This window comes from Siniperca chuatsi, linkage group LG19, assembly GCF_020085105.1.
Source record: "Siniperca chuatsi isolate FFG_IHB_CAS linkage group LG19, ASM2008510v1, whole genome shotgun sequence".
NCBI classification, from domain to species: domain Eukaryota; kingdom Metazoa; phylum Chordata; class Actinopteri; order Centrarchiformes; family Sinipercidae; genus Siniperca; species Siniperca chuatsi.
The window spans coordinates 24093803-24119580 of NC_058060.1; the positions used below are offsets into that span (position 1 = coordinate 24093803).

At 41.2% G+C, this 25778-nt stretch overlaps 1 protein-coding gene across 17 annotated transcripts in view; it reads left to right on the top strand.

Annotated features, from left to right (window-relative positions):
- tnikb (TRAF2 and NCK interacting kinase b) overlaps positions 1–25778 on the top strand; it is a 60712-nt gene that overhangs the window by 14146 nt on the left and 20788 nt on the right. For 5 of the 17 annotated variants that reach the window (XM_044176055.1, XM_044176048.1, XM_044176040.1 and 2 more), the window contains exons 3-19: positions 3085–3141; positions 3396–3521; positions 4314–4424; positions 5200–5290; positions 5711–5841; positions 7442–7496; positions 8030–8108; positions 9044–9219; positions 9329–9395; positions 10574–10772; positions 12393–12509; positions 14218–14304; positions 16364–16564; positions 18728–19012; positions 22924–23088; positions 24465–24704; positions 25643–25749. In XM_044176055.1, the coding sequence (XP_044031990.1) occupies positions 3085–3141; positions 3396–3521; positions 4314–4424; positions 5200–5290; positions 5711–5841; positions 7442–7496; positions 8030–8108; positions 9044–9219; positions 9329–9395; positions 10574–10772; positions 12393–12509; positions 14218–14304; positions 16364–16564; positions 18728–19012; positions 22924–23088; positions 24465–24704; positions 25643–25749 (2294 nt within the window). The remainder of the gene's footprint in view (positions 1–3084; positions 3142–3395; positions 3522–4313; positions 4425–5199; positions 5291–5710; positions 5842–7441; positions 7497–8029; positions 8109–9043; positions 9220–9328; positions 9396–10573; positions 10773–12392; positions 12510–14217; positions 14305–16363; positions 16565–18727; positions 19013–22923; positions 23089–24464; positions 24705–25642; positions 25750–25778) is intronic. The other 12 variants (XM_044176046.1, XM_044176052.1, XM_044176043.1 and 9 more) reach the window with 8 other exon arrangements.

The following is a 25778-nucleotide window of genomic DNA, read 5'->3' on the forward strand; positions in this document are numbered from 1 at the left end:
CTTCATTTAATATTCTGTCTGTATTTTACTGCTGCAAAGGTATTAATGCAGAGTGAGGTGCGACATGGTGTCTGTCACTGAGAGACACCTGTTGAGTGTAGAGCGAGCATAAATCGAGCTTTAGATTGACAGTAATAGCGAGTCGCCTCACAGTTATGCTCTTCTTTCTGCCCTTCATATAACTGCTGCTGCTGCTGCTGCAACATGAGAGAGACACAATGGAGACTGATAGAAAGAGAGAGAACGAGAGGGAGTCTGTGATCTAAAAAAGACGAGAGACGCACAAAGAGAGACAGACAGAAAGATGTGAAAAAGAGAACAAGAGACTTTCCGTACTCTGAGGTGCAGTCAGCCTGTCAGATACAGTCAGTGTCTGATGCAACACTGAGTAACCAAGACGCTGTGTGTGTGTGTGTGTGTGTGTGTGTGTGTGTGTGTGTGTGTGTGTGTGTGTGTGTGTGTGTGTGTGTGTGTGTGTGTGTGTGTGTGAGCAGCTCACATGTGCAAGTGACCCAGAGTGTGAAATATCATTGCCTCCTAACACACACGAACACAAATGCACACTCAGACACACACACACACCGCCGCCACTTTGCCTCTTCCAACCCCCCATTCGTTGCCCTCACTAAACAACCTGCCAGCCCTGTTGCTAGGTTACGATGAGGAGATGGTGTGTGTGTGTGTGTGTGTGTGTGATGGGGCAGTGGGCTGGTGGTGGTGAGGTGGGTACTTTCTCGCTTTCACAGTTGTGATACTGAGTTTGGAGGAAGAGAAGTTAGACTCATTGTTTTGGGTTTTAAACACTTCCACAGGTACAGTTTCATCCTCCGGTGCCGCGGTTCCTAACGTAGGGGTCGGGACCCTTCCAAGGGGTCACTAGATAAATCCGAGGAGTTCTTGCAAGTTAGGAAAGAAATATATGAGCTTTTTTCATGTAAAACTGTGGGTGGTTTTACTGTTTCAGACCTCGGAAAATCAAGAGAAAAATCCCTCTTTGGCGCTGGATAGTCACATCGCCTGTCTGTAACATCTACTTTGAAATTACATTCAGAACAATAGACATAAGTGCCGCTGTAAAACTAGAGGTCAAGCTTATAACAGAACAGTACAACTACTGTAAATGAGTCTACTACTGAACCGTATATATTTGCAGCCTATCCTTTTAACCAGTATTAAATCAACATAATTATGAAAAACCGGTAGTGATAAATAAGGTAACACTTACAGTTTCATTCACGCACCTCTTACAGAGAGCGGCCTTTCTGAGGAGCACTGGCTGAACTTGAACAGGCCTTTGGGTCTGTTCGATGATCATGTCTAGACTGCCTGAGGGCGAGTTAAAGCAGGGACATTTGCACAGTGGAACTGCTGACACAATGTGTGAACGAGAGTTGCAAGAAGATATTGTTATATTTTGAGGGGCCACAAGGCAAGAAGCTTGCGAACAGCTGCTCGAGTGTCTTGCTCAGGAGGACATCGGCTATGATGGGGGCTGGTTACAGGACGCTCAGGCTGGCTAAAGCTGTGTTGAACACAATGCTTTTGAGAAAAGACCTCACAATTAAGAGAAAAAAACTCATATTTACTAGAAAAGATCTCATAGTTACACAAAAATCTCATATTTACATTAGAAAATACCTCATAATTACGAGAAAACAATTTCAGAATTAGAATCAGAAGATACTTTTCTCATAATTATGATATACGGAAGTCATGACATAATTGATTGATAGCGCTACAAACCACCTTAAATTTACTTTAGTCTTTCCTTAAATGATACCAGACTTCCTTAAAGTTAGTGACTGTCATGGAGAATACCTTAATTCTTCTTCTTCCATCTGAAACAAACCTTAACTTTGACAGTTAACTTTTGACAATGATGAACATTTTAGGGAGTAAAAGTAATAAGGTAATTTTTTTTAATAGTCACTGCAGTAATGAACTGTCGTCTCTGATGTTACCGGCACATGTCGCCACAGCGAGTAGCTCATGGAAATAAGGCAGGACTGAACGAGAAATCCAGAGATCTAAATTTGGGCCGTTTTAGGTCAAGCGTGGGAAAATAATGTCCATTCACTGCAGAAATACTTTTTACACGCGCTTCAGACTGACTCACCTTACCGTAAAAACCAAAAAGAGTGTGTGTCCTGGGATTTTTTTGAACACAGAAACTGTGATTTGGCAGTAAATCAACACAGATGGGAACCAATTATCTAATTACCTCATTAACTGGAACTGTACAACCATCAACAACAATCATATTCAGCTATAATTTTCTTTCCCGCCTGCTTCATGAATATTTTTTAACAGCGAGCCAGTTGCCTTCATCAGGATACAACAACTTACAAAGAACATTTAAATAAGACAACCAATCACATATCAACAGTGGGATATTTAAGTTTAAGCCATGTCACGTCCTGTGGTTTTAGACCAATCAAGTGGCAGAGAGGTGAGGGATTGTCTAATTGCTGGATGAGCTGTAGGTGACGCCATATTTGGTCCATAAACGGGAGTGAAACTGGTACAGAGACGGTATTTTAAAATATGCCCTATTATTGAGAATGTCTAAAAATATAATAACTCAGTAAATGAGACAAAAAGGCAGAACAAGCAATGACAAACATAAAGCTGTACTGTAGCTCTTCTCCAGAAACCCAAAGGAATTATTGTCGTTGCTTATAACCAGATGAAAACACAGTGACATGTTTGTTTACACACACATATAGATGCACACACCTGATTGATCAGGCACATAAACACACATCATCTACAGGTAATCAAACATCGTTTCCTCAACTTCAACTACAGCAGCCAGCAAAGATAAAGCTTTTATTTCACAACGCTGCAAATGATTCTCTGGGGAAAAATCAACACTTCTTTATTTAGTATCTCAGGAAATAATTACATGGATTTTATGGAGGTGGTCTTGTTATTTGGCAAATCATTAGTCACCTGGCAGCCTTTGAATAGTAACTTTTTTGTGCTATTTGTCAGTTTGCAAGAGAAGTATCTCATTGTCATTGATATTAAAGTGCAAAATGCATTATTCTTCCTCATTTTATCCTCTTCCTCTGTGTCTTTCAGGGTCGCCATGTCAAAACAGGCCAGCTTGCTGCCATCAAGGTCATGGACGTCACAGGAGTAAGTGACCCACACACACAAACACAAACACAGAGCCTTATAAAATCTGCACATACCCACACACACACACACACACCTTGGGGCTGAGTGTACACTGCCTGGCTTGAGGGCACCTGAGCAGCAGTTTGTCCTCACTAGACTCTGCTGGAGGCGTTTCTTCTTTATCTGATTTCCCTCCAGGATTTTTTACATTTCAGCAAATTCGTATTAGCATTGTGTCTGTCTTTGTGTGTGTGTGTGTGTGTGTGTTTTAGGATGAGGAGGAGGAGATTAAAGCAGAGATCAACATGTTAAAGAAGTACAGCCACCACAGGAACATTGCAACCTATTACGGAGCCTTCGTCAAGAAAAACCCTCCTGGAATTGATGACCAGCTATGGGTATGTACATGTGTCTGGAACGCCCCAGTCTAGCTTCAACACACCCTCTTCGCATACTCAAAAAAATGGCTTGTGTTTCACAGTCCGTGTTTCACAACATGGACTGTTGCTCGCAAGCTTTTGATCTCTCAATTTCTGTTCAAATTACTCCTGTGGTTCTGTGAATTTTGTAATATCTGAGTTGCTACCGTCTATGGCAGTCAGGAAGAATGCAACAGAACTCTTCGCACAGCAGAGAGCTGATTTCTGCTTTTATGTTCCTTAATAAAGGTCTTTAGCATGTTTGGGGTTAATGTGATGATTTTTTTGGTAGATCATTTGGGGGAAAAGACAAGGAACTGCCATCGCAATAAACACCAGGGACCAGAATCAACTGATAGTATGATAAAGTGGCCTTACATAAAATTGAAGTGGATTTGGTGTTAAGTTGCTCTTTAAATTTGTTGCTAAGCAATTTCCTGAATCTTGAAAATATACCTTTTTAAAAAAACAGTAGTATATTTTTACTTTTTATTAAAATAAGTAAACAAAGTTCTTTCATTAGCCGTTTTTATAATTTATTTTAAAACAGATAATGACTGAACGGACAGTACACAGATTCTGGCCCCACCTATTAAGCAACCAAACAGAAGACTAAATGTTCCAACGGAGGTTCATTCGAGACAGATGAGATCACTAGATTAGATCAGAGAGCGAGTCCATGCAAGAGGCTGTAATTTCTAAATAGTGTAAAAATTTATGTAAAAATGTATGATAATCTGTACAACAACGTTTGTGTGTGTGTGTGTGTAGCTGGTGATGGAGTTCTGCGGGGCCGGATCGGTGACAGATCTGATCAAAAACACCAAAGGGAACTCCCTGAAGGAGGAGTGGATCGCCTACGTCTGCAGAGAGATCCTCAGGGTGAGAACCAAAACTGAAATTAAAAAATGAACATCACCATTAGCATTAAAACATCTTTAAAAAGTAAATTTTTGGTGGGAAACAATTACAAACAGAAGGTTCCCTGAGGAACACCTTATTTGTTATTTCAGGTATTTCTTATTTTCTTTTCTACTGCACTGACCCAATTTGCTCACAATAAAATGTATCTCCTGCAGTTTTAATATGATATATATTAATATATATTAATGATGAGGACGTATGTGTTCGTTAAAGGAACCGTAGAGAGATAGTGAGGAGCCATTCTATTGATTTTATCAGAGTCCATATTGGATCTTAGAAGAAACGCATAATGATCCGCAAGACTGTAGAGTTAATTAACCATTATCATTTGTACTGTTACATGTAGATATCCAACATATTAAACTAATTACATCTGGATTTAATGAATAATAACTCATTAGATAGTAAATGAATTAATGAAATGAGTCTTATGCTAATATTTTCTGTTAAAAAACAATTGGATGGGATGAAATGATGATGATTGTTGAAGAAACACTTTTATAGACAATCTATTCTCGACAATATTTCAATTATTTTCTAACCTTGAATGGGACGATTGTTTTGGCCTCAAAAAGCAGAAAAAATCAAAATAATGAATTCAAGACAGGAAGCTCACAGTGCAGTCGGACATGTCTGCTACAGTTCTACTGATAAAAGGAGGCTAGAAACCATGTTATCTATCGTAGTAAGGTCTGTAACAGGAAGTAGTAAGCATCTGTTTCTCTGTCTGCAGGGTCTGACCCATCTCCACCAGCACAAGGTCATCCACAGAGATATCAAGGGCCAGAATGTGCTGCTGACAGAGAACGCAGAGGTTAAACTAGGTGAGAGGGCACACACACACACACACACACACACACACACACACACACACACACACACCCCTTACCCTAACCTTAAACCAAGTCTTCACCCTAGAACTTAATGATTTACGTTATGGGGACTTGCATTTTGTCCCCATAAGGAAGGCGAGCCCCCACAATGTGACTGTGTAAACAAATTTATGTCCCCACAACATTAGTAATACCCGCCCATGCACACACGAACACACACACACACACACACACACTGTGTCATCTTGCATACTGTCTGCTGGTGCTGAGCAAACTGTACGCTGCTAAAGCTCCTGTTGGTGATCATAAATGACATTTACAAAGGAAAGGACTGTAACTTGATACATTAATATATTATAATATTGCTTACAGTTTAAACCTTTAATTCTGTGTTTGTGTGTGTGTTTGTAGTGGACTTTGGTGTGAGCGCTCAGCTGGACCGTACAGTGGGACGGAGGAACACGTTTATCGGGACGCCGTACTGGATGGCCCCGGAGGTCATCGCCTGTGACGAGAACCCCGACGCCACATATGACTTCAAGGTAAACCTGAGCTTTTAAGTGCAATTTTGAGGTACTTGTACTTTACTTATTTATGATACTTTACATTTCTACTCCACTACATTTTGGAGGCAAATATTGTACTTTTTATTCCACTACATTTATTTGCTAGATTCAGTTACTTGTTACTTTGTAAATTTAGATTATTAATGCAAAATATAAATAAGAAACTAATAAATTATAATATATGATTATAGGTTAGGCTAACAAGCAGTATATAAAGTACTTAAAATCAGCTCCACCTTTACCAGCTGCAACATTAAAGTGATGAACACATTAATGCATCAATAATTAGAATCTAGTCATATAATATAATATTATTATATTATATATTATTCTGCAATGGGCCATTCTGCATAATGAGTACTTTTGCTGTTGGTACTTTAAGTGTATTTCGATGCTAATAGAAGAAGAATACTACTTCTTCCACCACTGATGATGATATTGTTTCACTGATGGAGTATTCACAACTTCATAAGTAAAAACCTTCTGGAAGCTCTGAGTTCTCTTGTTGTAGTATATGTGGATGTTCTTTACAAATGTTAAAGTATATAGAAGCTACTTTTAAATGTTTTAATTAATTTGTTTTGTTGTCTGCCATTTCCTTGTTCCTAGCATGCAACCCACAAAATAATTAACCATTTATGAAAAGTTAAACCACTTGATCGCTGAGCATGTTGTGCAGCCAGACAATCAAAACAATGCTGCACAGAGCTGCGGAGTTGATATTGATTCTAAGTAATTTAATTTAATATTAATATCACAAATATTGATAAATGTAGGTTTAATTGTTGCCTTCAGATATTTCTGTCCTCCTTTAGTCACATGCTCTGTTAAAACTGGCCTGACTTCATCGCTGCTGCTGCTGTTGGTGAAGCACAACAGTGAATTTTCAAGCAACTCAAAAAACAATACGCAGTCATCTTATTTTACACACCATGCAAAGAAATAAAAATATCCGCACTTATTTATCAAAGAAAACAATGTCAGAGGGTTTCTGTCAACAGTGAAAACAATAAGCATCTGGGGAAAATACAGTTTTTGTTTGTTTTTCGTAGATCGCCTTCGTAGAGTTTAATATCTCATCTCTGATTATCACCACATGACTGCACAAACCATCAGCCATAGGCTCATGTAAAGTCTCCTCGCAGAAACAACCAGTGAAAACACTGAATCTGCAGTCATTACTGTGTGAAGGATGTGCAGTAATGGGGGCAGGACGAAGCCCTGCGGCGATCCTGTGGAGGACGAGCACTGCTCTGTTAACTCCGACCCTCTGGGGCTTTACATGTCAAGAAACCCTCAGTTCATCTCCCAATATTAACATCAACTTTAAATAGCAGTTTGTTGGCTAAAAGATGCAGATAATGTGTGTTAATAACAGAGGCAGATAGATAATATTGATAAAATGTTAGCATGAAGCCAGAGATCTACAGTAGCAGTGGCAGATGGGTAATTTTTCTATCTGTATTTTTATCACTTTTATCACAAGTACACTGACCAGTGGACCAGAACAAGATGTGTTAAGTCAGTAACACGTTTTAGGATGTGAAAGTTTTCAGTTTTCTCTCTGTCTCTGCAGAGTGATCTGTGGTCGCTCGGTATCACAGCTATAGAGATGGCAGAGGGAGCACCACGTAAGTGTGAAACATCGAACTCATTTAACTATTAGTGGACACAGAGTACAGTTTGTCTTGTAGTTAAAAGTCTAAATCTATCTCTGTTTTCTCCTTTTCCTCCTCTCACTTCTTACCCTTATGTTTCCTTTCCTTTTCTCGTCTTGTTCCCTTTCCTTTCTTTCCTTTTTCTCTTCCGGTCTTGTCTCCTCCTCTCCTGTCCTTTTTTGTTTCCTTTCATTTCCTCTTTTATCAAATCCTCTCGTCTCCTGCCATTTTGTTTCCTTTCCTCTTGTCTTGTCTTCTCCTCTTCTTTCCTTTCCTTTTCCTTCGTTCATTTCCTCTTGTCTCATCTCCTGCCTGTTTGTTTTCTTTCCTTTCTTCTTGTCTTGTCTCCTCTTCTGTTTTGTCCTTTCATTTTCTTCTCCTCTCCTCTCCTCTCCTTGACTGGTTGTGTCTCCTTCTGTTTCCTTTCCTCTCCTGTCTTTTTATTTCCTCTCCTCTCCTCTGGTTTCTCTTTTTCTGTCTTCTCCTTTACTTTCTCTCCTCCTCAGCTCTGTGTGACATGCATCCAATGAGAGCGCTCTTCCTCATCCCCAGAAATCCTGCCCCCAGACTCAAGTCTAAGAAGTGGTGAGTCACATTGTGCTGAAACACACAAATGCAATCAAGCAGCCGTGCACGCAGACATATATTTCCTCTGCACCTGTTCTGTGGTTATTATCCAGTGTCAGCATCACATTATGCCTCTTCAGCAGCGCCACATTTAGCAGTAATCTGATTTCAAACTCACTCACACATGTTCTATGTAAAGACGCAGTTTAAGGGATTAAGAATAACCTGGTTTAACATGGAAAAACTGATTTATGGCATGTGTACTTTAACTGGATTTAAAGTTTCTTTAAGTTGTGCGTGTTGTGCATGGACAACAAAGAGACCCATTTCCTCTATTTATAAGGACAACACACATTAATCAACATTTGAATCATATTATGTTATACTGTTAATTAATATTTCTGTTTTTTACTGTGCTCTAACGTGTGTGTATATATATATAATATATATAGTTCTTTAGGATCTTGTTATATTATAAACATTATGTAATATTCGTTGTACTTCCGTCTTCTTTAGAATTACATCTTTGTCTCATATAGACATTCCTGATAAAATAAACGTTATGTGTATGCTTCCCATCTGTTAATATCTTTGCACATCACTTTTATCATAAAAATGATGCAATTAGATTTCTGTGATTTTAATTTAAAAATAACAGTTAACGTGTTTTTTTCTAGTTATGAACCCTTTTAAAAGAGGGCTAACCTCCAGTGGTTTAACTCCTCACCTCGCTGCAGTGATGTGGAAGTGTACTCCAGGGTGTGTCAGTACACCGTGACATCACTGCTGGTTGTGCAGGTGCAACACACCTGAAACTTTCCATCAGAGACGGCAGCGAAACACAGCTTTTTAGCCTGGTATTAGGTCATTCTTTAAAATCATCAAAGTAAATCAGTCATGTATTTAACTGTGTGTGTGTGTGTGTGTGTGTGTGTGTGTGTGTGTGTGTCCAGGTCGAAGAAGTTCCAGTCGTTCATAGACAGCTGTCTGGTGAAGAGCCACAGTCAGAGGCCGAGCACCGAGCAGCTCCTCAAACACCCGTTCATCAGGGACCTTCCCAACGAGCGGCAGGTCCGCATCCAGCTGAAGGACCACATCGACCGCACCAAGAAGAGGAGGGGGGAGAGGGGTGAGGCCGCACCCCCACTGACTCACCTCACAGCTGCAAACAGCTGCATGAACGGTCAGCTGGTTCAAAATATGTGAATGCTAACCTGAAGTCTGTGTGTTACCTCCAGATGAGACAGAATACGAGTACAGTGGGAGTGAGGAGGAGGATGAAGAGAGGGACGTTGGAGAGCCCAGGTACGATTACTACTACTGCTGCTACTGATGCTGCTGCTATACCGCTACTACTATACCATTACTACTGTTACTACTACTTATACTACTACTGCTGCTACTGATGCTGCTGCTATACCGCTACTACAATACCATTACTACTGTTACTACTACTTATACTACTACTGCTGCTACTGATGCTGCTGCTATACCGCTACTACTATACCATTACTACTGTTACTACTACTTATACTACTACTGCTGCTACTGATGCTGCTGCCATACCGCTACTACAATACCATTACTACTGTTACTACACTTATACTACTACTGCTGCTACTGCTGCTGCTGCCATACCGCTACTACTATACCATTACTACTGTTACTACCACTTATACTACCACCTGCTGCTATGCCTCTACCACTATACCATTACTACTGTTACTACTACTTATACTACTACTACTGCTGCCACTGATGCTGCTGCTGCCATACCGCTACTACTATGCCATTACCACTGTTACTACCACTTATACTACTACTGCTGCCACTGATGCTGCGCTGCCATACCGCTACTACAACACCATTACTACTGTTACTACCACTTATGCACTACTGCTGCCACTGATGCCGCTGCTGCCATGCCTCTACTACTATACCATTACTACTGTTACTACTACTTATACTACTACTACCACTGCTGCCACTGATGCTGCTGCCATACCGCGCTACTACTATACCATTACTACTGCTACTACCACTTATACCACTACTGCTGCTACTGATGCCACTGCTGCTGCTGCTATACCATTTCTACTGTTACTACTACTTATACTGCTGCTACTGCTGCTGCTGACACTAATAATACTGCTACTGTTATTACTACTTTTACTGCCGTTACCACTACTGTCACTGATACTACTACTACTTCAACTGCTACCACTATAGCTACTATTTCTAGGGGTACTACTAGCTTATTATCACTGCCACTGCTCGTGTTACTGCCACACATAACTTTTTAATTCAACTTTGCATTGGGATTTAATTTATCCATATGTTTATCATTTATGATTTAAAGAAAATGATTAAAGATTTATGTTGGAAAATTTGATAACCTTTAACCATTACATTATTAATGAATTAAATAAACACTGACACAACAACTACAAATGATCAAATTATCATGATTGGCTCTTCTCTAGTTCCATCATCAACATTCCCGGGGAGTCCACTCTGAGACGGGATTTCCTGCGCCTCCAGTTGGCCAATAAGGAGCGGTCGGAGCTGATCCGGCGTCAGCAGCTGGAGCAGCAGCAGAACGAGGAACACAAGCGGCAACTATTGGCTGAGAGACAGAAACGTATCGAGGAGCAGAAAGAACAGAGGCGCCGGCTGGAAGAGGTATATGAGACACCAACAGTATGTTTTTAATACACTGGGTGAATAAGGCAGGCAGTTTCAAAGTGTTTGTCACGCTGACATACAACATACTCATGGGTGTTTTATCATCCCTGATGCTTTCAGCAAAGGGAAACTATAGACCATAATAATGCAGAATTTGCACCTGGTTTGCATACCTGCACCATGCCGTCCTGTGATGGAGCACAGCAGGAGTGTGTTTTCATATGATGGTAAAAAAGTGTTAACCCTGATGACACGATACACATTTCAGACACTGTCGCCTGCTGCTCTGTATCTAATCAGCTCATTGTGGCTGGTTTTTCTTCTACCAATGTTTAAAACCGATCGCCTGACAAGAAAGCTAAATGTCCATATCTTGAAGTAGACACATTTCTTTAAACAACGTAATAAGAGTCGGTTGCTAGCCTCTGTGGAAAAACTGCACTTCCTGTCGATGCTTCGCAATCCTCTAGTGGTTCATGGGTTAAAAGCTCGTAGTGTGAAGCTGTAGCACATAGGTTTGATATCATGACAAAGAGGAGAGAACAATTTGACTGCTGTCTGTAATATGAAAGAAACATGAATGTTACTTGAAACAAGCCACAGTGAGTTGTACGTTACACAGAAGTGAAGTGAAAAAACTACTGTAAAGTGAATGTAATGAGCCTTTTAAAAGTGCAGTTTCTGCTCCGCCACCTGCATGACCACATGTTGATACACATCAGTTTATTGACTGGCATGCAATGGCACGCTGAGGCTCATCACATACGTGTTTCTCACCAACGAGTATATGTAGACAACCCATTACGATGAGAGCGACATTGCTCATATGCATGCCTGCATATTTTGTGTATAGGATTAAAAACTATATTCACTAGAAGGCAGATTAGAGCCAAATCATGCCAACACCAGAATATGTTCCTTGAAAAACTTCCAGTTTCACACAAAATAAACATAAACATGCTGACACTCGAGTTATCGTTTATGTTAAGATCATGGCAGAAAAAGCGGCAGCGGCGACACGCTCTATTAGTTTCTCTCAAACTTTTTGCCACTGTTGTCGCAGTGGTGTATTCAGAGTCTGCTGTTGACCTTACTTCATATCCTGACATACTGCCCCCGGCGTACTTGGGTTTAATTACATCTTGTGGTTCTGAGAGAGCCCACCCGTGGTAGCCATGTATGAACGCAAACGGGTAGCTCAAAGCAAGAATGTCAGCGCTCTAAAGCTTACTCTACCAGGCTGTGGAACAGGTGCTTAAAAATATATCTTAAAATATTTAGAAAGATAAAAGACACCTGAAAAGGAGCACACAACAGCTGATGGAGATGGAGAGTTAACCCAAGCCAGTGAAGCACCGTAACATCACATGTGATAAAAGAGAATGACTGTCTGCCTGTTTTAACCTGTGGCTGTTTTCACCTTTGAAAAATGTCTCCGCTTTGATTATAAAACGACTTGTCTTCCGTGCAAAACCCATCACACCTGTGATGTTAGCACCTCAGCTTATCCAAATGCCAGGGAAACACACCTGATGTGCACACACACACACACACACACACACACACACACACACACAGAGCCGAAGCGTTGTTGTGTAAAATCTTCTCCACCTACAGCAACAGCGTCGGGAGCGAGAGATGAGGAAGCAGCAGGAGCGAGAACAAAGGAGGAGGTACGAAGAGATGGAGCAGCTCCGCCGAGAGGAGGAGAGGAGGCACGCAGAGAGAGAACAGGTAGGAACACACCTGACCAGCAGACATTACATCACAGGTGTCATCCAGAGAGGCGGGGCTTCCCAACTCATGAAAACTCCCTGTTCAGCTTGCTGATGTAACCTTTGCACTTCACACAACTTCATATGAGATATTTCTTCTTTCTCGCCTTGTATGATACAGAATGTGATGTTCTGTCCGTTTAGTGCGACTTTACTTACCGTCATACAACATATACGCTATAGACAAGTGGTAGATAAATGTGACGATGCCCCTAAACAAGTATTTAAATAAAACAATCTTTTCCCTCACATGTGCAACCGGTGACGATGGGTAGCAAGTAGAAGTGGCTTCATTTCAAGGGGTCACGTGCTTTTTTTTTGGCTTGTGAGCCCTTAAAATGAAGGAATGACTACATCCTGTTAACTCTCATCACATCTATGAGCTGCGAGCGCTTTGACCAAAGACTGAGTTTTGCTTCTCATATTGTTTAGTTTGAGTCACTTTTAAGGTCTGAAGAGATTAAAATATCTGAAGATTAGAAAAAATACACGATCCCCAGATTGTGAACCCCGGTCTTAGAATACGACTTCCAGGTGTTGCATGTAATATTTTAGCTACCAATAAATAAATAATTAACACTTAGATTAATTAGCTACTTTCAGCACCTCAGCACGACTTTGAAAAACAAATCAGAACGCTTATATATTAGACCAGTTGGTGTTTCTCCAAATTCAGACTACATTTCCCATAAGCCCCTGAAGGGCCTGCCCCAACCTACCTACCTAAAATGACCAGTCTTTGCAGTCAGCTCCACCAGAACACTAACTTTCTAGCAAACTTCCACAGATAATCGCTCTGCTTTTGCTCGGTCTGCAGAGCTTAATGCGGTATTGATTGATAGGTTTTTGGTCTGTGTTACAAACAATAATTCATCCGTAAAAACATGACAGTAGTACCTCATCTGGTCCAGTGAAAACTGTGATCTCACTGGGTTAAAATGCTGCACGTAGCCCCCTTTAAGACCTTTTCTAAATTGTCAGGATCCACTGGATTATTAATACAGTGTCCAACTGACCAAGCAAACATTTTGATTATTAAAACTACTGCACAGTTCCTGTTATTATCCATACCACAAAAAAGAAAATACCGTGTTGTGTAGCAATACCAAGTATTCCGAATCAATTTAAAAACTTTTAAAGTAATTGGCTGGATTATGTTTTTTAAATTCAGGAAAAGTTTGCGGTGCAGTTGGATGCAATGTTCCAATAATTATAAAGAGAGAAATGGAGAAAGATGTGCAGAATCTCAGACGCAGCAACACCAGATATCCAATATTGCAGTGTAACAGAGACAGGAGGCTTTGCAAATGACTGCATGACTAATAGTTGACTTTTCCTGCAGTGCAGCGCTCCCTTCACACTCTACTTTTCAGACATACATTTCTACATCTTGCTAGCTGATTTCATGCTGATCTTCATCATTCCTCTTCTTGTTCTACTGATTACGGCCCCCTGCTGTTTCTCTCTTTGAATCTCTATTTCTGACTAAATCCCTACTTTCACACCTCTTCAATAAATCTTTTATCTGTCCTCCTCTTTCATTTTCTTTTCTCCCGTTTCCTGCTCTGCTGATGTCACTGGTTGCCTGGGCTCCGATTTGCTTCTCGCCTGCCTTGGTGCTCTCTGATTGGCTGCGTCTCATGCTGGCCCGGGTGCTGATTGGGTAGGAGTATATCCGTAGACAGCTGGAGGAGGAACAGAGGCAGCTGGAGATCCTGCAGCAGCAGCTCCTGCAGGAGCAGGCCTTACTGCTGGTAACATCACACACAAACACAGATAAACTACTGGGACAGCTTTGCAGAACAACTTCCCTGAGTTCTTGTGTTAAAGACAACAATGACAAAAGTTTCCATGACAACAGCTCAAAGGTTGGTGATCATGGAAACTGCACGGGTACCAAGACTCGGAGGACGTGGCGAGCGCTGGTTCCATGTCAAGCCCGTTTGTTATTTACGCACAGAAATCATGGCGTGGCGAAGGCAGTCAATACTCGGTCAATACTGAGGCAAGACGGAATCACACAGCAGCTCGTTTTTCTCCAGAAAAAAAGTTAACAAACATCAAATCAATATATACACACAGTGGCGGGCGTGTCAGTCGATAGCTGACGGTCCTGAAATTACACTTTTTTCAGCTTCATTGTTCATGATAATGTCGTCAATGACATCAAACCAGTGTTGGAATATAACTAAGGGCTTTCTACTTCTACACCTCAGAGGCAATTACTGTACTTCTTACTCCACCACATTTGTCTGACGGCTTTAGTTACTTTGTATATTACAGTTTTTCATCCCCGTCCTGTCCAGTGAAAACCACGTATCTCCAGATGTGGTGATTTTGAATGTTTGTGATGAACTGAAGGGTGACGTGTTTCCTTTACGGTCTGAGACAATTCTCCTCCTTCTTAAGATAAATAAACTATTTAAAACAAGCATATGATGTTCTTATAGACCATGATGCATTGCTGTAGATTAAACTACCCAACAGTACATAAAGTAGTTCAAATGAGCTCAACCTTAAACATCTGCAGCAGTAAAATGCAACACACACAATAATGCAGCAGGAATATGAATCTAGAAACATCAGATATAATAAAACACTGACAGGAGTACATGTTGCTGATAATACTTAAATACTTTTACTTCAGTAAGGTTTTGAATGCAGGACTTTTGCTTGTAGTGGATTATTTTCACAGTTCTGTATTAGTACTTTTACTTAAGTAAAGGGTCTGAATACTTCTTCCACCACAGCAAAACAACCAACTGTCCAGCTTTATTCATCTGGGTTTCAGCCTGTTTCTGAAAGGACACACACATCGGCTGCTGCAGACTTTCACACACAGCTCAGATAAATGCCAGACTTCTGACCTGACGGGACGCTGAGGGAAACATGTTTCAGACCGAGCTCCCAGGCTGATCAGTCGATGGCATTTGTCAAGATTAGCTTCAAAAGGAGAACCTGGGAAAACCTCTCATAACACTTGATACAAACAAATCCTTGCCCTCTAAAATAACAGATCAAATATTAGACTGATATATGGGGCTGCAGATATATACATGAACACCAGACAGATTTTTTTATATAACATTGGATGACAAGTCATTTTTGCCATCATTTTTGCTATCAATATGATGAAGCCTCCTGTCAAACCACAGTCTAGACAGTTTTTTTTGTATGTTTCCCTCAGTAATTGATTTTTTTTCTGTCTTGACTATCAATTAATTATTATTTAAAGGCAGTAATGTCTCCAAAGTTTAGAGCTGCCAACACTAAAAGCATTTCCTCGGTCTGGTTACGATTTAGTGTCTAATAACGGTCTAAATAATGTTTCCGTTTCATCGTTTTGGTTTTTTTTCTTTATTAGTAAGGAGTCTTTATGTCTGAAACATTGAAAGTAAAGTTAAAATGTTGTGTTTTCTTTTCCAGAATAGATGTGTGACAAAAATCTTTGTCTATAAACAGGACTGCAATATCTTTTAATGTGCAATTACATGAGAAAGTGTCCTGATAAATGTAAATAATGGACAAGGCAAAGAGCTGCAATACAGCTGTAATATCTTCCTTAAACGGGACAACTAATGTTTATCATACAGTATTTGAAACATAGACCTGATTCTATTTAAATATTCTTAACAAGTAGATATAAAATGCCTGGATTAAGATGAAATGTAATTTCAGCACCCAAAATGTGCTTCTCTTTCATGGCAAAGGTCAGTCATATTTTATTTTGGAACAAGACTTTCCATGTGCTCTTTTGCTTACTTAGTCTGTTCCACCCGTTTACCTCCTTCCCCTGTTCTGTTTGATGTGCAGGAGTACAAGAGGAAGCAGATTGAGGAGCAGCGGCAGGCCGAGCGGCTGCAGAGGCAGCTGCAGCAGGAGCGAGCGTACCTGGTGTCGCTGCAGCAGCAGCAGCAGCAGGAGCCGCCGCGGCCGCCGCAGGACAAGAAGCAGCTGTACCACTACAAAGACCAGGCGCCCGGCAGCAACGACAAGCCCGCCTGGGCCAAAGAGGTAGCCTGCACGGCACACAGACAGCGTTTAGTTTACACCTGAGTCCTGAAAACCTTATTTTCTTAAAACAAGTGAAAAAAGTGCAGTAAGACTATTTCAACACATAGAAATTTGTTTCAGTTCATTTCTGGAATTGAGTCATTTTTCTTGATCACAGCGTAGTAATGCGTCTGGTTTTAAGACACTTTTCTAGAATATTCTTGAGACAAATTGATTTGTATTGGACGGGTTGCACTGCGCTGCATATTTAAGAAAGGATTAAGATTTAACACTCATCTATAGATAAAAAATGACCTGATCAGGTGAAGATTTTTATGCAGATTGTTAATTGTTTAAATTATTATTGCAATTATTTGCAAGCTAAATTTGCAATAAGGCATGAAAACAAGGAATATAACAATAACCCAAATAATTGGAATATTAGGAATCTTAAACAAATATATGTCTGAAATTTTTAACAAAATAAAGAATAATACAAATGTACATGATGATCTTTCACTCACTTTTAAAATTTTAGTTCTTTTAGAAACAAGTAAAAAAAGACATTTCATTCATTATAAGAATCCCAGCTTAATACTTTTTTTTTTTTTTTTTTACCTTTTTAAAGACACTCAGGTGTTCCTTGGCAAACAAAGACAAAAGGTGTGCATGTGAGAACAAGAATACACTCAGAGAGCAGCTCGCGGGTAACAAAACACTCGTACGCTAACAGCTGTTCAGCCGCAGTGACGAGTCGGTTGTAAAGTGGTAGATTTCATTCATAAGAACACAAACACACCCTGATGGAAGAGGCTCGAGCTCCCTGGAGGTTAACAGTGTGTTTGTTTATGTTGTGGTGTAGAGTTTTCCGCCCTCCAGGTCTCATCTGTCCTTTACCTGCAGAAGAGTCTGTCTCACCTGTGATGATGCTTTCTGATTTTTTTTTTTTTTTCAGGTGCAACAACAGGACAATAATTTATGTGCTGTGAAATTCCTCTTGTGTGTTTTATGTGATACTTTTGTCAAATGTGGAGTTTCATTCCAAAACTATTTAAAAGACAAGATATTTATCTTTTTTGATATTTATCTAAGAGGCTCTTATCAAAGATGTGTGAGTACAGCACATTTCAGAGATCCTTGTGAGGTAATAAACCACCTTAAGGCCTTTGCTCGTCAATAGTTGTGTTTTTGAGAACAGAATCACATTATGTAGTGATAAATTGTGTTGAAAAACAGAATTAAATAAAGTACAAAAGTAGCTTTTACTCACTTTTCTGGGTCTTGAGACTTGACAAAGCCTTTTGGAATGAAACTCTTTTAGGTCTTATTTGCCATTCAGTGTACATTTGTCAGCATTACAAATCCTCTTGCAGCCACGGCTTCAGTGCCGTCAGGGTAGTCCACTTTTGAATTGGCCACTAAACTAGAAAAGGAGAAACACCTGAAAGAGTGTACAGTTAAAGGGGATAAAAGTTAAATGTCTAATGTTCCAAATTTAGGTTACTGTGAGGACACTGTCTTGGTGTTTTGGTGGCACTTTTTCTTCAGAAAAGGCTGCAGTTTAACCCAAACAAAGATGTTTTCGTTGTCAAAACATCTAGATGGTTATGTTTGAATCACAGAAATATGCCGGTTTCTGTCAAAAGTGAATAGAAGTACAGCTTAGAGATGTGCAGATATACATAATTCTCAAATCTATCTAATCTCTAATCTCTATTCTGTACAGAAGATATTTTGCAAAAAAGAATTTTGTACCATTTGTCAAATTCAGTCAAAAAAATGTGGCCTGAATGTAATAATTAATGCAAAAACATAATTGTAAAACTTAAAAAACAATGATTAGGCAAAGAAATTGGGGCTGCAGCAGTGTTAACTAGCATGCGTGATTTTTTTTTTAACAGGAAGTCAGTGATGGTTAGCTAAACAGATACTATGGTGAGATTATTTAAACACAAACTGTCATATTTATTAGTTTTCCAGTCAAAAACAGAATGAAGTGAATTGTGTTTTATTAATTATGACCTGTTTTAAATTTAGAAATGTTGTCAGTGGATCTGTGAACATCCAATATGGCTGCAAGAGGGTGTGTTACATCACCTGAACACCCATCTTCTGTTTTCCAGACTCAATGCTGTGCACATGTTCATTTATCTGCTTCTTGTGAACACTCACCTTGCTCTGCAGGTAATGCGTCGAGCTCAGAGCAACTCACCTCGTATCCCTCCCAAGAAATACCACTCCTTCAACGAGAAGCGAGACGTTAAACTCGACAGCCTCCTCTTACTCCCCGGTTACAAACCCCGCCGCCCCCGCCCCCCTTCCTACCCCGCACATGACAGTCCTACAAGGGATCACCTCCACGGGCCTCAAATCCGTGTCACCTGTGTCCCTGACTCCCCTGAGCCAGTGATGCGCCGGCAGAGCCCCGACAGGAACCCCGACTCCAGGGGCCGGACCCCCGCCCGCCGGGTCAGTCGGAGGATGAACAGACTCTCTACTCCTTATTATCTCCCTCTTCTTTTTGATCCTGCAGTCTGTCCAGGCTGACTTACTAAACTTGGCCGGTGGAATGATTTCCCCTTTAATCACTCTTAACGTTTTCATTTCTCTAACCAGGGCGACTCACACGCATTAACTCTGGGCTGGCGGCAGAAATGATAATGTGGACTCTTCTTTTTTTATAATTCCTCAGCTCTTCATCTCCCTGTTCCACACAGGGATCTTTTGATTCATTTCCTCTTTGATTGGTGCTGTCAGTGCTTCACTCACTCCCACTTGTATAATAGCACTGAATCATATTAGGCTTCTTTTATTAAAAGTCAAGACCCTACAGCAGTGGTAGCGGCTCTGTGAGGCTGTACATTAGTCAGCATGCTTACGATGACAGTGTTAACATGCAGGTATAACGTTTACCAGCATCTTTTTTTGTTTTAGCATGCTAACATTTGCTAATAACCAAAAACATTTTGACCTGATGGCACCACTATATAGAAAGAGAAGGGATGACCAGAATAGTTTGTTCGTCCTGGGTGGGACACAGATGTCCGTACCAAATTTCCTAATAATCCATCAAAGCATAGCTAGTATAGCTAAAAACATAAAGACATCACTGTGCTTATGAAAGGGTTAACGCCATGACTACCACTATGGACACTTGAGGTCATACACTGCATTTTTCTCCATTAACAGTGTTAAACACCAAAACACATTTTGAAACCTGCATTGTTTTCATGCAGCTTAGTTTGCTAGCAGTCTTCTTCATTTCTTGCCTTGTTAGTGCATTGCTGCGTTTGTGGGTGCGTTACTGCCACCTGTTGACCAGTGAAACAGTGTGACACCATCGACAAGAATGTATCATGTCCCTCATGTCCTGAGCGTGCATGAGACACAAACGAAACACATAAAGACATTGCTCCACACTGCTACTAGTGGTCAAAAACTCCTCTAAGTGTCATCTAGAGCCATTTTACTTTAGTACTGTATGTTTATACTCTGGTAACATCCCTTGAATAGCGGACAGTGAACATCTTGGGTTGACAGAACTACTTGAATCAGTTAACATAAATGCTTGAACAAAATTGCTGACATCTGAACAAACTGCCAGTCAAATTTAAAAATAAAATATGTCGTCATATTATGTCACAACATATGTTGTTGGCGGTCAATATGAAATAGATTTTACAGACTGGATTGTCTTTATTTTAGGGAGCCTAAATGCTGAATTTGAGGCATTGTTGCATTTTAATTCCATACAAACACAACAGAGACAATCCACATAAACAGAACACAAGCAGTTGGAAATAAACAGCCCATCTTTAATCCTTTGTCATGTTTCCTCCTCCGCACTTTAACCTTTAATCTTCTCCAAATCGCCTTGATGTTTAACCTTCACTTTCCATTTTACAGGTTACTGAAGCTGTCTGGGTGTTGCAGGTTGATCTGCAGTGTCGTGGGATTCTTCCTCATCTTTTACTGCAGTGGCTCTCAACGGTTTCATGAGAGTAATTATAAGATACGATAAGCAATAACAGTAGAATATTTACTTGGTCTGGGCTTCTTCTTACGATGAACCAGATTAAAAAGAATGGAAAGGGAAACTTTGAATCCTGATTTGGTTGAAACAGCGAGATGCAAGTTGTTCCAAACCGGTTGAGAGCTGCCGTTTTAGTGCATGTTGTGGTGTGATGGGCATGTCTTTCAGGTACTAACTTCAACGACTCGAACTAACATCAGCTCAATCTTTCAGGCTTTGTTTATGTTCATTTACTAACCACTTAAATTCTCTCCTTTTTCCTTCTTTTCTTTTCTTTATTTGTCCTGACGAGGATGTTGAATGTGTTTCACCTTTGAACCTTTCAGTGAGTTTAAAATCCCGATGTTGTGTTAAATGTAAGTTCAGCAAAGTAACACCGGTGTGTGTTTTTCAAAAGGAGCCGTGAGTGTAGAAAATGCAGGTCAATGCTCCATATTTGAACTCTGCTGGTTTTCTTATCACCATAAATCAAGGCCAAAAGCACACACTCACATGTGAACACCCCTCCCCAGTGTACACGCACACATTTAGGGCAGATCTCCAGGCCTGCCCTCTGGTGGCAGCTGGTGGACTGATGTAGGGCAGATGTAGCTATATCAGTCTCTCTCCCTCTGGACACCACGCATGGAAACACACACACACACACACACACAGACATAGAAACACACTCTGTACAGATAGGTCTACCCTCACCTCAGCCTGCCAGGATTGCCCTTGAAGCTTCAGAGGAAGAAATATTTCCATCACACACAGACACAATGTTCCACTCTAAAAACAGATCACCACCGTTTAGAGAAAACATAGCCCTCTTACACAATGCAACCCACTGAGGAGTGCAGGTGACGTTTGCAGCTTTTCCAAATTAATAACACTGTTAAAACTGAAATATGCTGCTTTTGTATATTATTAGCTGCAGTAATGACTGTGTGAGCCGTTCACTCGATAGCTTTAACACGTGTAACCATGGAGACCTTTACTACAAAAGGCCAACTAATGAGACTACCTTTGTCTCACAAACCCTAACAAACCCTTTATTTTCATTCCATTCCTTTCCTCAATGCAAAAAAAAAAATAGTTTCCTTCTCCAACCGCAGAGTATTTCTGCTGCTGGCGTTATCAGGTAGTTGATATGGCTGGCAACTGCATTTAGCTGCAGTATGGGCCAGGCAAAATTATAATATCCACCCAGTAAGCATCTGCAGATCAAAAGGAATCAGATGTTAAAACTGGGCTACATTTGGTTTGGAGTTTTTTTAGTAATCAAGTTTGCATATAAAGCGTTTCCTGCAGTGTTTTAAAATGCAGGCAGGCTGCCCTGTCTGAAACAAAGACCGCCTCTGCTAAGATCATAAAAATGAACACACTTGATGAAATGCAAATAGAAATGAAAGAGTAGAGGCTCTATTTCACACAGTAAATGCCATATATTTAATCATTGTTTAGGCCGTCGTCTAGTAAGTAAGTTTGGTTTACCAGAACGAAGGGAGGAGCGGGATACAATACACTCTCTTGAAATCCTGTATACTGTGTTTCCATGTGAAGCAGCAGCTTCTAGCTACCTGTTGAAATATAGTCACTGAAAGGCTGTTGAAACAACAATTATATGTAACTCGGACATGTAAAAAAAAATGTGGCCAGGTTTCTCCTGGATGTGTAGATGTCTTTTGACCTGCAAATTACCAAAACCAGATTCTTCCTGGGCGCTGATCTGAAACACTGACGGCTAGAAAATGTCTCATAAACTTTGCTCCCGACTAAACACATTACGGAATTTAAGTTATCACTCATCAAGACCGTAGTCTATAAAACTGAGCCGACGCATGTCATTTTGACGTAACTGTTTTATCATTTCTAACATGAAAAGCAGAGAGGAGTAAATCGAATTCAAACTTAAAATATTATTCAAAAGTGTGTTTAATTCTGCACAACAGAAAAGATTTCTTCCGTATAGTGTGGGTAGAGTGCAGGACAAATCACTGTTGTAGATGTTAAATCTCATCGAAAACCAAAACAAGTTATTCTTTATTTGTGCATGAGAAGACGTCACATCCAGCTCATCAAGCACGATGAACGGACCTGAAGACGTTGGATGCGAAACGTGCTGTTCACGCCCGAAAAAACCTCTTATCTCATGCAGAAGTAAAGAATAACGTTTTAAATCTTTCTTATAAACTTCCAACATCTGGATAAACTGATGGCTTGTCACACAAAACACAACTCATGAGAAGACGGATGAAATCAAACCCATTCATGAAACAGCGCATTAAACACGTTACACACACCTCACTGCATGCTGTGAGTGACTCTGGCCTGTGTGTGTGTGTGTGTGTGTGTGTGTGTGTGTCAGGTGGAGGAGCATTATAAGATGAACAGACAGACTTCTCCTGCATTGCAGCATAAAGTCTCCAACCGGATCTCGGACCCGTCGCTGCCGCCCCGCTCCGAGTCCTTCAGCAGCGGAGGCATCCAGCAGGCCCGGACCCCGCCGATGCACCGCTCCGTCGAACCGCAGGTGTGTGTCCTACGTCTTTGTGTGTGTGCGCGCGCGTGTGTGTGTGTGTGTGTGTGTGTGTGTGTGTGTGTGTGTGAGTGTGTGTTCACATGTGACACAAACTTCCATCCCTCAGGGTGCGATCACACTTGGAGTTTGGTTTCTTTTGTCTGTGTGAAAGTAGCAAAGTTGAGTTTGTTGCAATTTTCAGATCCTGGCCTCTAAGCTTGAGGTACTCTGGTACTGGTACACAGAGTGAGTCCCTGCTCCAAGTGAAGGAGTCCCAGTATCTGTGGGTCTTGTTCAAGGTGGAGCGTGAGTTCGACGTGTCAGCAGTAATGTGGACACTGTTGTGGTGAAGAGGGAGCTGATCCTGAAGGCGAAGTTCTGCCAAGGTTGCTCTTTTTTCACCGATTCTGCTTTGATTTTTTTGGGCATAATCTCAACACAGAGCCACGGAGTGTCTGCTGGCGATGTTAGGATTGCAGCTCTACTTTTCGCTCTGTTGGCTTCATCAGACCTGAATAAAGCAGCTGAGATGAAAGATAGCACCACCAAGTCAGAGCGTGTGGCACTCTTTTGAAAAACAGTAGTGTCCCGTTCAGTTAAGGAGTTAAAGTGTCTCGAGAGCATCTCTAATGCCAATGTAAGATGAAGGAGGAGATTCTTAGGAGCGGTGTTGGAGATGATGGAGCTGAGCATGAAGGGCAAGGTTTTGATTTACCAGTCGAACTAAACTCTATTCCCAGAACGAATGTCCTTTTCAGAGTTTGTCAAATTGGACGCCATTGCCCAGCGGATTTCACCCGGCTGCAGTGAGCTGAGGAGGCAGCTGTGCAGGCTGTAGGTGGCAGAACCTCTTACGGACGTGAGATGTGGAAACTTTCTCCTGTAGTTTTTCTCAGGTGTTGATATCATTTAATAGGACCTGAAGAAACCACTGGATATGAGTTTGGTTTTTTTTCAGACGCCGTTACAAGCAGGAGGAACTGTTGGCTTCTAGACGTTAATATTCGTACACATTGGGTTTTCATTCTGTTAAAAAACACACACAGTAATTCTCTTGCTGGAGGGCAGAGACTTGTATTTTCAGGGTTGTTATGTCATTGTTGTCACCGGGACAAAGTAACTGAACCAAAGGAGCAAACGTTCCAGTGAACATGACTGGTGTGAACGCACCCTGCGGCATGCTCCTTCTTTCTCACCTCATTTCTCCCTCCTCTCTCTCTCCCTCCTCCTCATCACTCCTCCTGCACCATTTCTTCTTCCACTCTTCCTCCTGACTCGCATCCCTCGTCCTGATCACATTGTGTGAAAGCAGATCCTGATCCTGCTCTTCCTTCTCAACCCTGCCTGTTTCCTGCGTGTTTCCTGTGTGTGCGCGTGCGTGTGTCCAGATGGCCCACCTGGTGCAGGTGAAGAGTCACGGTCTGTCAGGCTCCCAGTCTCTGTACGACCCCCACGGCGTGTCCTCCTCCTCGGCGTCGCCCTCCCCCTCCCGGCCTCCCATGCCCCGGCAGAACTCCGACCCCACCTCCGACACCCCTCCTCCCCCACCCCTCTCCCGCCTGGCGCCCCCCCTCGACAAGTTGGACCGCAGCTCCTGGCTGCGGCAGGACGACGACATGCCCCCCAAGGTCTCTGCATGCCACGACCTGTGTGTTTTTGTCCGAGTGTGCATGTGTTAACTCTTGTGTTTTTGTGTTCTTGTTTAGTTTCTGTGTCGGTTGGAGTCTCTCCTGATAGCTGATGTTTTATGTATTATTTTAATCTCAAAGGCCACCAATTGCAGTAAAAGAAATTCTAATAATGGACAAAAAACATTGATTAAAACGGATCTGTTTGTACTAAAAAGCACACCTTTTCTGAGGGAATACTTTACTAAAGTTGTGGCCTATATTTTAAATTTGTATGTAGAAAATGCTGCACAGATGTCTTTTTGTAAGCTCAGAGTAGCATGTAGTTTCATAGTGAAATGTCTTGTATTCCAACAAAATATGTCTATTGTATGAGGGTGTGTTCAGATCAAATGCGAAGCAAGTCTTTGCCTGGCTTTAGTTGCACAAATATGACAGCAGGGCCGATTTCCTTTGAGTCTGAACACCCCTTGTTGTGACATCGGTCGGCCTAAGGAATAAAAATGGAAAAGTTAGGCCAGATTACTACGAGATTTTGTGTTCTTTTTGAGGGCCATTTTTCTATTTGCTGTTTAAAAAAGATAGAAAAGGGGGGGGCAGCTATCATTGTGCTTTCCACAGACTGTGAATGGGAACCCAGTGAAGGTCAGAGGAAAATCATTGAATAAAGTTGTTGTTGTCAGTGAAATCTGCACCAGGGAACTTTAGCATGTTTCTGTCCCCAAATGCCAGTAATAGGAACTTACAGTAAACTTCACTGCACACAAATCGAGAAAGTGAAAAGAGCAGTTTTCACTTTGATTCGATTCATTTAAAGTCATAGCAGCTAGAGATTGATGTGATATGATGTCGCTCTCATTCCCCGTGATGGAGAGCGTCTGATGTAAAACCATGTGGGAGGTCCTGACCCAGAGGGTTGTGTTGTGTGTGTGTCCCAGGTTCCTCAGAGGACGACCTCCATCTCTCCTGCTTTGGTCAGGAAGCACTCTCCTGGAAATGGACCTGGCCTGGGACCTCGGGCTGGAGCTCACCTCATACGGGCTAGGTACACACGAACGCACACACATACGCGCA